This window comes from Heliangelus exortis, chromosome 16, assembly GCF_036169615.1.
Source record: "Heliangelus exortis chromosome 16, bHelExo1.hap1, whole genome shotgun sequence".
Classification (NCBI taxonomy): Eukaryota; Metazoa; Chordata; class Aves; order Apodiformes; family Trochilidae; genus Heliangelus; species Heliangelus exortis.
Window position 1 is genome coordinate 13,249,951 of NC_092437.1, and position 14,566 is coordinate 13,264,516.

The 14,566-nt window shown below is 45.2% G+C and overlaps 1 protein-coding gene across 1 annotated transcript in view; it reads right to left on the reverse strand.

The window, feature by feature from the left end:
* PTPRT (protein tyrosine phosphatase receptor type T) overlaps positions 1-14,330 on the reverse strand; it is a 439,233-nt gene extending 424,903 nt beyond the window's left edge. The window contains exon 1 of the mRNA XM_071759664.1: positions 14,003-14,330. Coding sequence (XP_071615765.1) covers positions 14,003-14,072 — 70 coding nt within the window. The 5' untranslated portion in view covers positions 14,073-14,330. The remainder of the gene's footprint in view (positions 1-14,002) is intronic.
* Positions 14,331-14,566: the final 236 nt, after the last annotated feature.

The window sequence follows — 14,566 nt, forward strand, 5'->3', positions numbered from 1 at the left end:
GGCTCACTCACCAAAGCTTGGCTTGAACAACTTACACAGAGCCATTTGGGAGCAGTGCAGAGGCAGACACCACATTTTACACTCCTCCTTTCTCTGACTTACACATTATGCACTTTTTTAGCCCCTACAAATCATATCTAGCACTTAACAGCTGGTGGATTTTTTTTCTTCTGGTTTTGGGGTTTGTTTGTGTGTTTTTGGTTTGTTTTTCTTAAACACTGAGCTCCCTGCCTGCCCCAGGTGAGATCAAGGCTGAATACAGACTTGGGGAGTATGGGATGGGAAGAATCTGGAGAGGAACATGATCCAATCACACCACCTTGCCTTCACCATCATGCTGCTGAAATTTCAGACATGCAACAGTTAATCAGATGAATTGAAAACAAAGCTGAGCAGCACTGTATGTTAATGTCACTTGCAGTTATATGCTAAATGCAGCACCCTCTTTTTCTTGCTCCACTCTCCCTTCCCTCTACAACAGCACTGTAAGCTAAGAAATTTAGAGGCAGGGGGGGAAAAGCCTGCAGTGGAATATTCAATTTGTTTTCTCATAAAGTGCAGTCCTTTCCTCTTCAGAAGACAATTATTTTGTCCTGGCTAAATTAAAATGACTCAGGAAATTGTGCCCACTATTTCCTCTGGAACACAATTCCACAACCTTTTGACTCTGCAATAAGATTTTTCCTAATGCTCAAAGTAAATTATTCTCTTGTTTTAATCTCTATTACTCTTGGTGCACATTAAATTTTTCTCCCTCCTTCCCCTCCCTGAGCTGCTCACCATGTCACAGCTCCATTCTCAGTTAAAGGTGTAGAAGCTCGATGTATTTAGATATGGTAAATCTTTGTTCAAAAGTGAAGAAACTGATCACTTAAAGGTATTCTCAATACTTTATCACTCATGAATATGATGATGTTCAAGGCTGAGTTCTGTTCCAGACACTAAACAAATCCCAGTCATACACTTTTTAAAGCTCCACACATAGCAGGTGGCATATTCAGAGTATTCACTTCTTTTCAAATCCCAATTCAGTCACATGCAAATACACTGTCAGTTGTCAGACCTCAAAATCTCATCATTAGCCACTCCCAGATTTCCCTCATCCACTCAGAGTAGCTTTGGACACATTTCCTCTGGATCTGTATTGCAATACTTCCCAAGATTTCTGCCTATGATTCCTAACCCTGACATTAATCTCCCAATTGCAGTCCTTCTAAGTTTACCCTCACGAAGAAAAACTTAAAGGAACCATTCCTGATTTTCTCCCAGACTGTAATAGAAATTGTATCTAAAGGCTGATCCTGATGAGCAAACATTCTGCCACCCCCTGTATTACAAGGGAGCACGTTATGGGTAAATAATGATATACACCAAATAATCCAGACACTCGTCCTGTACTCTCTTCAGAAATTTTGACCTGAATTACACCTGGCAAGCAAGACACTGAATTTGTACCCTGCACTGATAACACTTCTGTTGCTTCCTGCGTGCTCCCAGTCCCGAACATCAGCAAGGCACCTTAAGACTGGAGACACCCCGAATTATACCAGAATTATATTTAGTATAAATATATCCTCCTGCTGAGGGGAGCCAAGGGCCCCATATGCAGAGCACAGCTGCTTCCCAGGGAGCTCTGCTGTCTCCCTGGTGCCCAGGTTAAGGATGTTGTAGGTAAGCTTTCCAACCTTCAGATTATTACCCACTTCTGCTCTTTCAGGTGGGTGATGATGCAGTAACAGGCAGCACCCATTCAATCAAGAGACTTCAAGGACTTGGGGCAACTGCTGAAGGGATCAGGAGCCCAAGTTGTGTTCTCCTCCATCCCTCTAATGACAGCAGTGGGAACGAGCAGGAAGATCCAGTGGTTTAATTCATGGCTTAGGGACTGGTGTCAGCAGCAGGGTTTTGGGTTCTTTGACCACGGGGTGAATTCCATGCTACCTCGTGTCCTCAAATCAGATGGGCTGCATCTATCAAGCAGGGGCAAAAGGACTATAGCCCATAAGTTGGTATGGCTGATCTGGAGGGCTTTAAACTAGATTTGTAGGGGGAGGGGATTGAAACCAGGCTCTTCAGAGATGAGCTTGAGGGTGGAAAGCCCACAAGTGAAATCAGCAGCCCAGCTGAAGTGCATGTACACCAATGCACACAGTATGGGAAAAAAAACAGAGGAGCTGGAAGCCATGGTGCAGCAGGAAAGCTGTGATGGAGTCACCATCACTGACACATGGTGGGATGGCTGGAGTGCCATGGGTGGCTACAAGCTCCTCAGAAGGGACAGACAAGGTAGGAGAGGTGGAGGGGTAGCTCTATATGTTAGAAAATCTCTTGACTCTCTAGAAGTTGGGGTCAGGAACAATAAGCTCAAGTGCCTGTGGGTCAAAATCAGGGGGAAGGGCAACAAGGCTGATACCCTGGGGGGAGTCTGCTACAGACCATCCAACCAGGATGATGAGAGTGATGAATTCTGCTACAAGCAGCTGGCAGATGCCTCAAAATGCCCAGCCCTTGCTCTCATGGGTGACTTTAACCTGCCTGATGTCTGCTGGGAACTCTACACAGCAGAGAAGGGGCAGCCTGGGAGATTCCTAAAGCAAATAGAGGATAATTTCCTGCTTCAGCTGTTAAATGAGCTACCAGGGATGGGGCCCCACTAGACCTTCTGTTCACAAAGAGAGGAGCTGGTGGGAGATGTAGTGGTCGGATGCCACCTGGGGCACATGAAATAAATTTTTCAATTCTCAGGGACGAAACTAGGGACAACAATAAAACCTCTATGCTGGACTTCCAAAGGGCACATTTTGGCCTTTTTAGAAGACTGATTTGGAGTGTACCCTGGGAAACAGCCCTTGAAAGCAAAGGGCCCAGGAGGGATGGGTGTACTTCAAGGAGCTCCTGAATGCAGAGGAGCAGCTGTCCCTGTGTGCCCAAAGGCAAACCAGAGGGGAAGAAGAACAGTCTGGCTGAACAGGGAGATATTGAAGGAAATTTGGGTTAAAAAGAGAGCTGGCTACTCAGGATGAGTTTAGGAATATAGTTAGGTCATGTAGGAAGAAAATTAGAGAGACGAAAGCATAATTTGAACTCAATCTTCCCACTTCCATTAAGGATAACGAGAAGTCTTTCTACAGATACATCAAAGGCAAAAGGAGGGGCCGGGAAAACCTCCATTCTTTGTTGGACATGGGGGGAAACGTAGTTACCAAAGATGAGGAAAGGGCTAAAGGTATTTAACACTTTCTTTACCTCAGTTTTCAAGAGTAAGACAGGTTGTCCTAAGGACAGCTGCTTCTGAAGCTTGTAGAGAGAAATAAAAAGCTGAGTAGCCCCACTGTAATCCTGGAGGGAACAATTTGTGACCTGCTGAGCCACTTGGATCCTCACAGGTCTATGGAACCAGAGGGAATCCACCCAGGGGGATGAGGAAGCTGGGGAAGAGCTCCCAAAGCTGTTCTCCAGCATTTACCAAGAGTCCTGGATCACTGGGGAGGTCCCAGATGACTGGAAGCTGGCAAATGTCACAGACCCAGCCAGCACGGGGTTAGGAAGGACAGGTCCTGTCCGACCAACCTGATCTCCTTTTATCATCAGGTGACTGCCTGGTGGATGAGGGGAAAGCTGTGGATGGAGTCTGTCGGGACTTCAGCAAGGCCTTTGACACCATCTCCCATGGCATTCTCCTGGAAAAGCTGTCAGCCCATGGGCCCAGTGCTGTTTAATATCTTCATTGATGATTTAGATGAGGGGATTGAGTCCACCATTAGCAAATTTGCAAATTACACCAAGTTGGGGGGGAGTGTGGATCAGCTGGAAGGCAGGAGGGGAGGCACCTGGGCAGGCTGGAGAGGTTGCGTTGGGGTTCAACAATCCAAGTGCTGGGTCCTGCACTTTGGCCACAACAACCCCATGGGGAGCTCCAGGCTGGGCACAGGGTGGCAGAAAGGGACCTGGGAGTCTGGACTGACAGAAGCTGAACAGGAGCCAGCAGTGTGCCCAGGTGGCCAAGAAGGCCAAGTCCTATGAGGAGAGGCTGAGGGAGCTGGGGGTGTTGAGGCTGGAGAAGAGGAGGCTCAGGGGAGACCTCATCACTCTCTCCAACTCCCTGAAAGGAGGTTGGAGCCAGGGGGGGGTTGGGCTCTTTTCCCAGGCAACTCTCAGCAAGACAAGAGGGCACAAGAGGTCTCAAGTTGTGCCAGGGGAGGTTTAGGTTGGACATGAGAAAGAATTTCTTTATGGAGAGGGTGATCAGACATTGGAATGGGCTGCCCAGGGAAGGGGTGGATTCTCCATCCCTGGAGATATTTAAAAAGAGCCTGGATGTGGCACTCAGTGCCATGGGCTGGGAACCAAGGGGGGAGTGGATCAAGGGTTGGACTTGATGATCTCTGAGGTCCTTTCCAACCTGGATGATTCTGTGTGACAGCACAAGGAAATTTAGTAGTTTTTAAAATTAAACACTAATTTATTTAATATTGAATTACAGTAGGGATGGAATCTCATCAGCACAGAAATTGAGGAAAGCAGGGGGAAATAACCCCTGCCTTTCTTGCCATGAGAGCTCTTTACATCAACACAGACAGAGGACCCACTGGAAGGGACAGAAATCCTCTAAAAAAAAAAATAAAAATATTCCAGAACAACAGGGGAGTGTTTTAATATAGCTATCTGCCAAGTGACCTTCAAACATTGCCAATATTTTATTCCAAAACCATCTTAGCCATTTTGAGAAATAATTTTGCATCATCACTAGAAAAGCAGAGTGCAAGAATGGAGCAGTTGTCAAAGCAGGTGTACCCCATAGCCTCATTCTTTACCCTAAGCGTGCACAGAAACGTGAATAAGCACATTTATAGAACATTTAAAACTTTGTCACATGGAAAAGCTCTGCAGTGAAAGAGCAGTGCTAAGAGTTTACTTTAAAAGGGTTGGTTTTATTTGGTAGGTTCATTTAAGGACAATTAATTCTACTTTATTTTTGCAGGCTCTGGCCTTGGCAGTCTCCAGGGTTATCCCTGTGCCAGCAGAGACACTGTGTGTGTGTTTATTTCCAAGCTTTCCGCTTCTCTGATTGTTACCACGTGCTGATATCTGGTAGTGCATCCACCATATCCCATTTTTATTAATCATAAAAATATATTTACCATTTGTCTAGAAGATTCTACTGATAACAAAAATAATTTTGAAGCAGTGTTTTGACCACCATTCTGGTAGTAGAAATTCCTTTTTAAAACACAAGTAGGGCTCCCTACAAGATTTATTGAAACCTATTATTTTGTACTAGATTATATGGGGTTTTTTGTTCTCTGATTCATGCTGAAATGTTTAAATCTCAAGATCTGCAGGGGAACTGCTCATTTTAGAACAGCTGCTTTTCTACAAACAGGGTTTTAACATCACATTTGGGGAAATTTTTCAATTGGTCCTAAATTTAATGAAATAATTCCCCCCCACCCCTCACAGAAATAAAACAGTGGTGCCAATTCAACCAGGTAGCACCCTAACCTGGCAATAACTACCTGCATGTGCAGGAATAATATGAAATAACTCTCTGGAGAGCAATCTGGCCATCACTGCTTCTTTCCCTGCACACACGTAGAGCACTGCAGGATCCTTTTGGCCTAAAGGGAATGAGTCAGGGTTGGCAACCACCAGCCAGACCCCAGGAGCAGGGAGAGTTGCAAGGCACCAATCTGAAAGTCAAATTTATCAGAAGGTTACATTAAGTCTGCCCAAACCAGGTGCAACAAAAAGGTCTGCCTTAAACCAATGCTGAACCCTGAAAACATTTTTTGAAGGGAAAGGGCAAAGATGAACAATTAGATGAACAATTGCTGATAAACATAATGAATTCTGGAGCTTTCATTTTGTTCACTGTGCAAAACCATGGATCACATCTGGGCTGCCTGGCTTTGGTTCCAAACCAAGCCCTCTGATGCACCAGCCCTAGCTGCTATCCCGGTGAGTTCCTCTGGCACAGCCAGGGATGACACCAGTGGTTTTCCTTACCAAAATAATCAGCATGAAACCATAGTGTAAGCACAGGAACAGAGCTCAGATATCAGTTGAGCTACAGTAACAAACAGGGAAAAGTGCTTCTGTCGTGTTTAAGCTCTGAAAATATTAGCAACTGGCAAGAATAACAAACAAAGCTCATCCACATTTCTGGCCAAGCCTAGGAAGGGTTACAATAAATTCAAAATCACTGCAGTTTGGGAAGGCATACGCTCAACCAGCTTAAGACATCACAATGATAATAAGTAAGAACTATGAAAACCAGGCACTGCTGCTCATGTTTCAGCCTAAAGACCAAAATTTGCAGCAACAAGGTACCTAGCAATAACTGGCTGGCAGTTCACTTTTGGAGATGGCAGCAGCAGCGTCCTCCCAGTCTGGGAGCAGCAGGAGCAGCAGCCAAGTTTTGAGCTTTATTTTACATCTGCTTCCTCACTGTTTCCATCCTGTCAGGCTCTTCTTACCTTTCATGTTTCTTTTCAAACTTCCTCCTGCCTCTCCCTACTGCTACAACCTCATCACATTCCCTTTCTTCCCATCACCTTCTCCACAATCAACCCCACTCCAGCATCTTGTCAGCTCCCACCCTTGCTGCTCAGCTGCCACACTGGTCCCAGCTCTTCTGTTGTTCCTCTCTCATACAACTGCAAGATGAAAACCTTCTTCAGGGCACAAAAATAAGCCATTTGTGCCTCTGAAGCCTTTAACCTGGTTGGGCACTTCAGATGTTCCAAAGTTACTATAAAATAAAGCAATCACATTATGCTTCATAAACAATAAAGAGGAAAAAAAGGACCTTTCTATGAAAGATGCTCTTTAGGGAAGATGACTTGATACCATTATAAACTAACAATTGTTTCAAGTCCAGACCAGGAAGGTAATGAGCTCTCCTGCCCAGACAGCTTCCAAACACATCCAAGCTGAAAACTGGAGAAAGCAGATCCCTTGCTAGAAAAGAAATGCAGGTACAGACAGCTCTTCCATGCTGGTGAATTTGCATAAAACCCACTAGAAATAACTTATTAATGTAATATCAGGGCTTTTCTGTTCTTAGGAAAAAAAGGAGAAAATAGTAAAAAAAAAAACCAAAAACAAAAAACCAAGCTGTCAAGAATGGAGATACACACACAACCTCCTAGCTCAGCTCTTTTTTTTTTTTTTTAATATACCACTTTCAGCCACACACCTTTGAAAAACCAGCAAAACCTGAAATATTTCCCTGAGAAACAACTGATTATGGTGGAAATACCTTGCACTTTACAGCTTCACCACCAACTGTTGCTATTCAAGCCTCGAATTCACACCTAGAAACGCAGAATCAGATTTGGGCAGCCAGCACATAAATGGGTGCACATTGAGAGAAAATCTCTATTCTGAAGGAACGAACTACCAAGCACAGCAGCTTCCCATCTTGCTGACAGAAGTGCTCTTCTGCTTACCCAGCAACTGCTGCTGCAATTCCAATAAGTATTTCTAAAGGAGAACTCACCTATATAGCAGTTAAGTTGCTCTAATTCCCTTTTACCTCGCTTCACACCCTACCTCTATTAAATGGTCACAACCACACATCCTCCCAGCTAAGAAACACCTTTGCCAGCCTTCATTATCTTAAAAAAGAACACTGAAACACGTGGCACTGAAACCATTCCCAGCTCCATGCTTTTTTGCTGAAAGAACCTTAAAGCACACTGCACACAGCTGCTCTGTTTACCTACTTGGACCTTTTTTTCCCTATTTACAAAGCTTCTCCCACTCCATTGCTGAGGAGCTGACCTTTGCATCAGTACTAAAGGAGTGAAAATTCACACACACACAGAGTAAGATCCACCCACCAACAGTGACAAGCTCAGCAGTACTGGAGTTAACAGCATTTCAGGAATATTGCCCCCAGCACAGTGCCAAGGCCTGCTTCTGCTCAGCTGATTTCTTCAAATTCAAAGAGAGAAGGGTTCACCCCCAACATAAAAATGAATAGGCCCTGGATTAGGCTGCAATACTCTTGATACTATTGTTCTTTACAGCGCTGCAGTGGACAGGTAGTGCTAGGAGTACAGCAACTAAGAGTTGCTTTCCAATGAGTTAACACAACCACCACCCAGGAATGAAGCTGAGACTGACAAGGATATGCATAAGAAAACACCATGGCAAATTCCATTTTCTCTTTCATGTTGGACCTGAAGACATTTTGGCTGACAAAACATTGGATATGGGATACTTGGAGTATTTCCAGTCTAAAGGAAACAGCAAAGCTGAGTAAAGAGGTTTGCATAACCGTGGGTTGCTCAGGCTGCAGCACTGATCTGTGCCCACACAACAGCAGCAGCTGTCAAACCCCACAGCCTGAGACATGAACTCAAAAATACCAAGGAATGGGAGCCAGGTCCCATCCTCCCAAAATTCACAAACAGCTCTATCATTCTTTAACCTCATGAGCTGCACTGTTTCAAACCAACACAGAATTCATCGAGTCAGAGTGAATTACTGAGATCACAAGTCCCAGAGAGACCAAGCTGGAGAAAAGAAGAAATCAAGTGGGTGGCCTTGGATCAATTTAGGAGCACTACTTAAAAGAAATCAAGAAAGCCAGAGCACTAAGTAGGTCCACTCTTTCTGAGGTTTCTTGCCCTACTTATCATGCCTTGTTCACAGGTGGATAGCCTTGTGCTCCCCAGTATAACGTCATCTTTAATTACAGAAAACAAAGTGTTGTTTAATGCTTTCTTCAAAAGGTCCTTCTTTCTTTAAGTGATTTATCAGCATTTTCTTCTGGAAGGTGCAGTGCCCTGCCATCCAGCCTGCAAAGCATCTGACACCTCTGAACTGTGCCATGATGGATAGGATGCATTTATCGGATATTAAAAAACAAGTGAGACTGATTAGATGATGTATAGTCTGATTAAGACATAGTAATTGTCTCCTCTGCCATGAAGATACACGATCTTTAGAGCTTGAGATAATGAACACTAGAAGCAATTGCTTGTTATGTAATTACAAGTGTACAGAGAAATGGGGCCAGGTTGTAAGAAGTCCTTGCTGATGCCATCAGCACCATTCACCTCCTTTGTGTGTCTGCTTTTGGGGGCATGGGGTGGCTTTTTGCCTCTGGGTTTGCCTGGGAAGAGCGGGGTGGTGGGAGACAAGAGGCAACAGAGGAAAGCGGCAGGGCAAGAGATGGGTAAGGATTCCCCCTAAGCCAATACCATCCAAATGAAATGATGAAGTAGCACCAGCCAGCACCAACAGGGAGAGCATCGTCAGAAGAAAAATTAGAGAGCTAAGAAATGAGTGATACCAGAGAAATGAGTGACTCTTGGCTAAATAAACTGGCATAAATGAGCCAAGTATTATGGCCCCCATAAAATATTCAGGAAATACCACGAGAGCCAACTATACCATATTCCTCTCTAGAATGACAACACAGAGCCAAGAAATGTCAACCCACAAGCTGTTCTTTGCGGAAGGGGAGCCCTCTGGTTCCCAGGCAATGGGAAGCACAGGTTTCTTGCAACCCAGCAGGAAATCTAGGATACAACTTGGGTCAGATTACAGCAGCACCTGACCTCTATATGCTGCTGCTCTTTGAAGTATCTGCAAAGTCTCATCTCTGAATGCACCTACAAGCACGTTTTAGAAGCTCCATTACATATTTTATCTGTGCATTAAATGAAAGACAAAGGAAACAGATCGAAGCTGCTTACATAAAAAATTAAGAAATCTCTCACTTTAGTACATATGCTTTATATAGCAACACACACACTCCTGCTGCTCGACACCCAAACATCATAATAGCTTTTTATGAATGTTAACCAGGCTGCAGTATTTCTATGGCAAAAAAAAGTATATTGCTCATGTTAGTGAGCAAACACATATACACCTCCATCAGATTCTTGGAGAGGGATTTCAGATGAAATCTGTTTTGTTTTTTTAACTTCACTGAGGCCTTGTTAAGTCAGTCTTAGATTTGCTCGTTGCCAAAATATTTAAGCTCTGATGCAAACACTGCACACCTCTCCATTCAAGCAAAGAACAATACCAGCCAATACACAGCACTTCACCTTGTTTATAAAACTGCAACGAGGATTACCAGAGGTATAAAACAATTATTATAAATAATGAGCTTTAAAAAACAAAAAAACCAAAAAACCTACAGAGAGAATCAGGGAGACACTGATGCTTCTATGCTGAATGTTCTCCAGAAGGATTGTCAGTGCAATGCTGAACAGATCAATTTATTTTCCTTTCTTCTCTCTGCTTAACTGAATTTTATATGCAAAATAATTGCTCCTGTAAGAAACAACCTTAGCCCATATCTTTTGAGGTTCGTAAAGCCCCAGACCTACACCTTTACACTATCCAGGTTTCCATGGTAACAGATGTTGGTGCCTTCTAAAAAAAAATTATTGTAGGATATTATAGTAAGTGTCCCAAATCATTTCCATAATATTAATGAAAACTAGAGCACGTGGGGCTGCACATAGAGCCTCACAGACTAAAAAAGTACAATTAAGGAAGAAATACAGAGCTGGGGGACTTCCAGAAGGGTGGATGGTAAAAAAGGGCTCTGCGTTTGTAACGCAGAGGGATTATCACCGATATTCACAACTGCCTTGAAAAACGCAGTGACCTTTCCGTGCCACCAGTGTCGAAAGAGGCAGTTTCCCCACATCACCTTTTTAATATTGTTTGTTTATTAGAAAACAAATCAAGGCAGCCAGGAATGAAAAATAGCGTTGAATTGCAGTGCTAACAGCTCCCCAGGGGCAGTGAAAAGTGATTATTGAGTTAAATGGCTGCATTGTTGACAATTGCCACACAGAGTAGCTTGCTCAGAAAGATCCATTTTTCATTGCCAATTAACTGACAGCGAAGTCTGGGAGTAAATGAACTCCCAGTAAATGAATTCATCTTCCCGAAAAAAAAAAAAAAAATTCCTTGTAGCTCGGTCCCTTTCTCCCCTCTTCCCTGGACAAACCCTGTGGAACAAACTACCACTTGCCATAACTTTATGATGCAGCAGCGTTTGAAAGCAAACAGCTGCAAGTCCAGCCAACAACAGAACAGGGAACAGGGTAATGAAAAAAAAAAGTTAAACCAAACACTGACATCAGAAGTAAAACAAGTGTTGAAGTAATCTGGTGTTCAGGTGAACAGTCCCTGTTTAAACCCGCTGTCCTACTTTTCTCCGGAACGTTTTTTCGCAGCAGCAAACGACTTCAATCTCTCAGTTCTCTGCTCCATTGTGCTAAAAATGCCCACAAAACAGACGGTAGCAAAGCACACAGCAACTGCAAGGACACTTCACATATTTACTGTGAGAAAACTACACGCACCCTTCAAGGGAAATTACTTCCCCCATAAGCAAAGCCCCTTAATTTCTGAAAACCTGAAAGAATCAGCAAGTACTTAGAATTACCTGGTGCTGCTACTCTCTCTTCCCTGGGAAAGTAGAGAGACTAAATTAGTAGCTGACCCTAAAGCTATCAAAAAGTTTAGAAGCTCAAAAGCATCTCTTCTGTTAGAAACACAGAGACTGCAGGCAGCTGAAAGAAATTGCTGGGGCAAAGAGGTATAAAATAGAGCAGTACAGAAACTACACAAATAAGTGTTCACCACCTCCCTCACTATGAAGCCAGGTATTCCAGGAAGGAGCCAGCAGTTCTGTTGTTGCTTTTTAGTATTTCTAAGCTTGTCTTGGGAATAATACCAAAGAGAAGCAGCTGTGCAGGGAACGAATACCATTTTGTCTTGACTTGAGGCTTTCCTACTTAGCCTTACCACCATAGGAGAAAAGAAATCAAAAAACCCAGCCAGATTATTGCACAGTGATTTTTTTTTTTTTTTTTTTTTTTTGGGTGGGGGGGACAGCGTGGGGGATGTTTAACAAAAGGCTGCTGAAAAAACGCATTAGGCTTCGAAAAAGAATCGAGACAGGAGGTATTTGCATCCTAATAGTTATGGGGACAGCACCACCTGATGGAAGATGAGAAAATACATCGATAGTACCAACTGGAATCGCTCCAAACTTCACTGAAAATTTAGACACAGAGCGCATCTGAAAAGCTTTGCTTTTTCGCCATGAAAATATCAGTTACACGGAGAGTCCAGACCACTACACTCTATCCCAGATACATCGTCTAAGAGGAGAAAACTTTCTTTTAACTTCATTAATAGAAGCAACCTCAGAGAACTATTAAAATCATCTGTTAATTCTGAATAGTAGAGTGCACTAAAAGAGGAGCTGGAAGGTGTTATTAATGATAAGAAAGCCTCACATCCACTGTTCCCACTGATGATCAAAACACTTCATGGCTTTCTAAAAATTATGAAAATATCTGGCCAGTCTCTAAACTCACAGGTGTTCAGCTCCTGTTGGTATTTCTCCTCAAATACAAACAGTTCTTAGAAGTCTGCCATTCTCATAGAAATATTTTTTTCCTAGCTGGCTAAATGATTCCTCAAAAGCCAAGGATCTAATCTCAGTTGACATGACCAGTGTCAGGCACACAAAAACATAGTTGGAAAAGCAAAACCAAAGCTCCACATGATGCTTCCTCAACGATGCCTTTAACTAGGTTACATTTCGCAGCCTTTCTAATAAATCTGCGGCTCTGTGCAGTTGCCTAGCAATGTAAACACGATACCGCGGCGGTGTCAAAGCCTGCGGGACTGATCCCATCCACCGAGCCGAACCGAGTGAGGTCTCCTGGGCCCGGCCGGCCCTGAACACGCCGAACTTTCTGCTGAGCCCCCCTGTCCCGAGGAGCTCCAGGGAAAGGTGACCACGGGGCTCCGGCTGCAGCCCCAGCATCTCCCACACTCTCGCTGCTCTAAAGCACCAACACCAAGTCAGCCGAGGTCTCGGTCTTAACTAAGAAAAATCTTCTGCTTGCTAAACTTGGGCATGTTGGAGGGATGAAACCGGGTCTCAAGCACTGAGATTTATCCTTCAGTAAGAAGGATTTTCCACAGGAAATTTTGACTTATCTTAATTATACAGGGAAAAAATATTACAAAAGAAAACTTAGAAAGCTGGATACATTAAATGAGGAGAGAAGGGAGTTACAACTATTTTTCAATATAAAGAAAATTGCAGTAAGAAAATTAATTCCATATTAAACATCTAAGGGAAAAACAAAGCCACTTGTATCTTGCTTACCCACGAAATAGCACAAAAGGAGAAAACCAGCTCCATAAACACCTGTCATCTTAAAGTAATTCAAACTATGCCTCAAGGAATGTGTAAGGAAGGGGAAAATAACTGGCTACTATTAATGTACACATGCCAGGGAGCAAAGTATTCCTTAACATCAGAGTGACAGAGAGTGACAACTGGGAAGGAGCCAGTCCCAGTAACTGAACACTCACCCCCGAGAAAGTTACTTGAGCTGCGAGATACAAGGGGAGAAAAAACTGCCACTAAACTTCAGAACAGCCCCAAGCCCCTTTGCTTGGAGGAGAAAAAGGCAGCGGCTCCTCCCTAGCTGCGCATCCTTCAGAAGCCAACTCCCGGCTTGGGCTCGGCGAGCCTGCTTACTACATTCAAAAAGGACACAAATGCCGTGAATCCAAGATTAAAGGTGATGGCTTTCACCTCCCACCACATGTAACTTTCCGAGAAGCGAGCCTCCCCAGTCCGAAATGCTGTTAGCCCTGCTCGGAACCCCCACGGAGCCCACCACACACGGCAAACCCTTCCACAGCCCCCGGGCGCTGCCGGGGCTCCGGCACGGTGCCCCCCGCGCTTCCAAAACCCACTTTTAATCAGCCTGCTCATTCCCCCGCCGACCAGCCCCTTCCCAGAGCCCTTTCCATCCTTGCTCTCTCCGGGGCTTCGCACGGAGAGGTCCCTGCGAGGCCGAGGGGCAGGAGGGGAAGGGACGAGGCGAGGAGTTGAGGCTGCCGGGGAGAGAGCTGCCTGCCCCGGGTTGGGGGGGAAGCCGGGCAGGGTCCGATCGGTCGGCGGGGTTGCGGGAGGTCTGGGCGTACTCACCTGCGAAGACCTGTCCCTCCGCCTTGGGCAAGAGCTGCAGGAGAAAGACAATCGTGGCGACGCCGGTCATCCTTCCCCGGAGTTCACCTGCCCTCCTCCCCGCTGCTGTCGCCGTGCCGCTGCCTCCCTGCAAACATCCCCCGCATTGGCGGCTCGGCGCGGCGGCGGCCCCGGCAGCCGGAGCCGCGGTGCTGATCAGAGGAGCGGCGGGGAGCGGGAGGGGGGCGGCACGGGAGGGGGCTCCCCCCGAGCCAGCGCCGGCCGCGCCCGCGCAGAGCCGGCCCCGCTGCCCCGCCACCCCCCGGCCCCCTCCCCCGGATCTGGAGGCTCCTCAGTGGCTGGGGGATGTGGGCTGGGTTGGGTGGTTTAGATTTTTTTTTTTTTTTTTTTTTTTTTGGTCGGGTTTTTAATCCCGTTTCAAGCCCAGCTGCAGGCACAAAACCCTCCTATCAGTAGGGGCTGAAGTACAGCATCTCGCCGGCAAATCTGGGTTCCTGCTCCTACCCTGCCTCCAGCGGGGATGGAGTCAACGCAGGGTGTTGCGTTAAGCGGGGGAGTGGAATT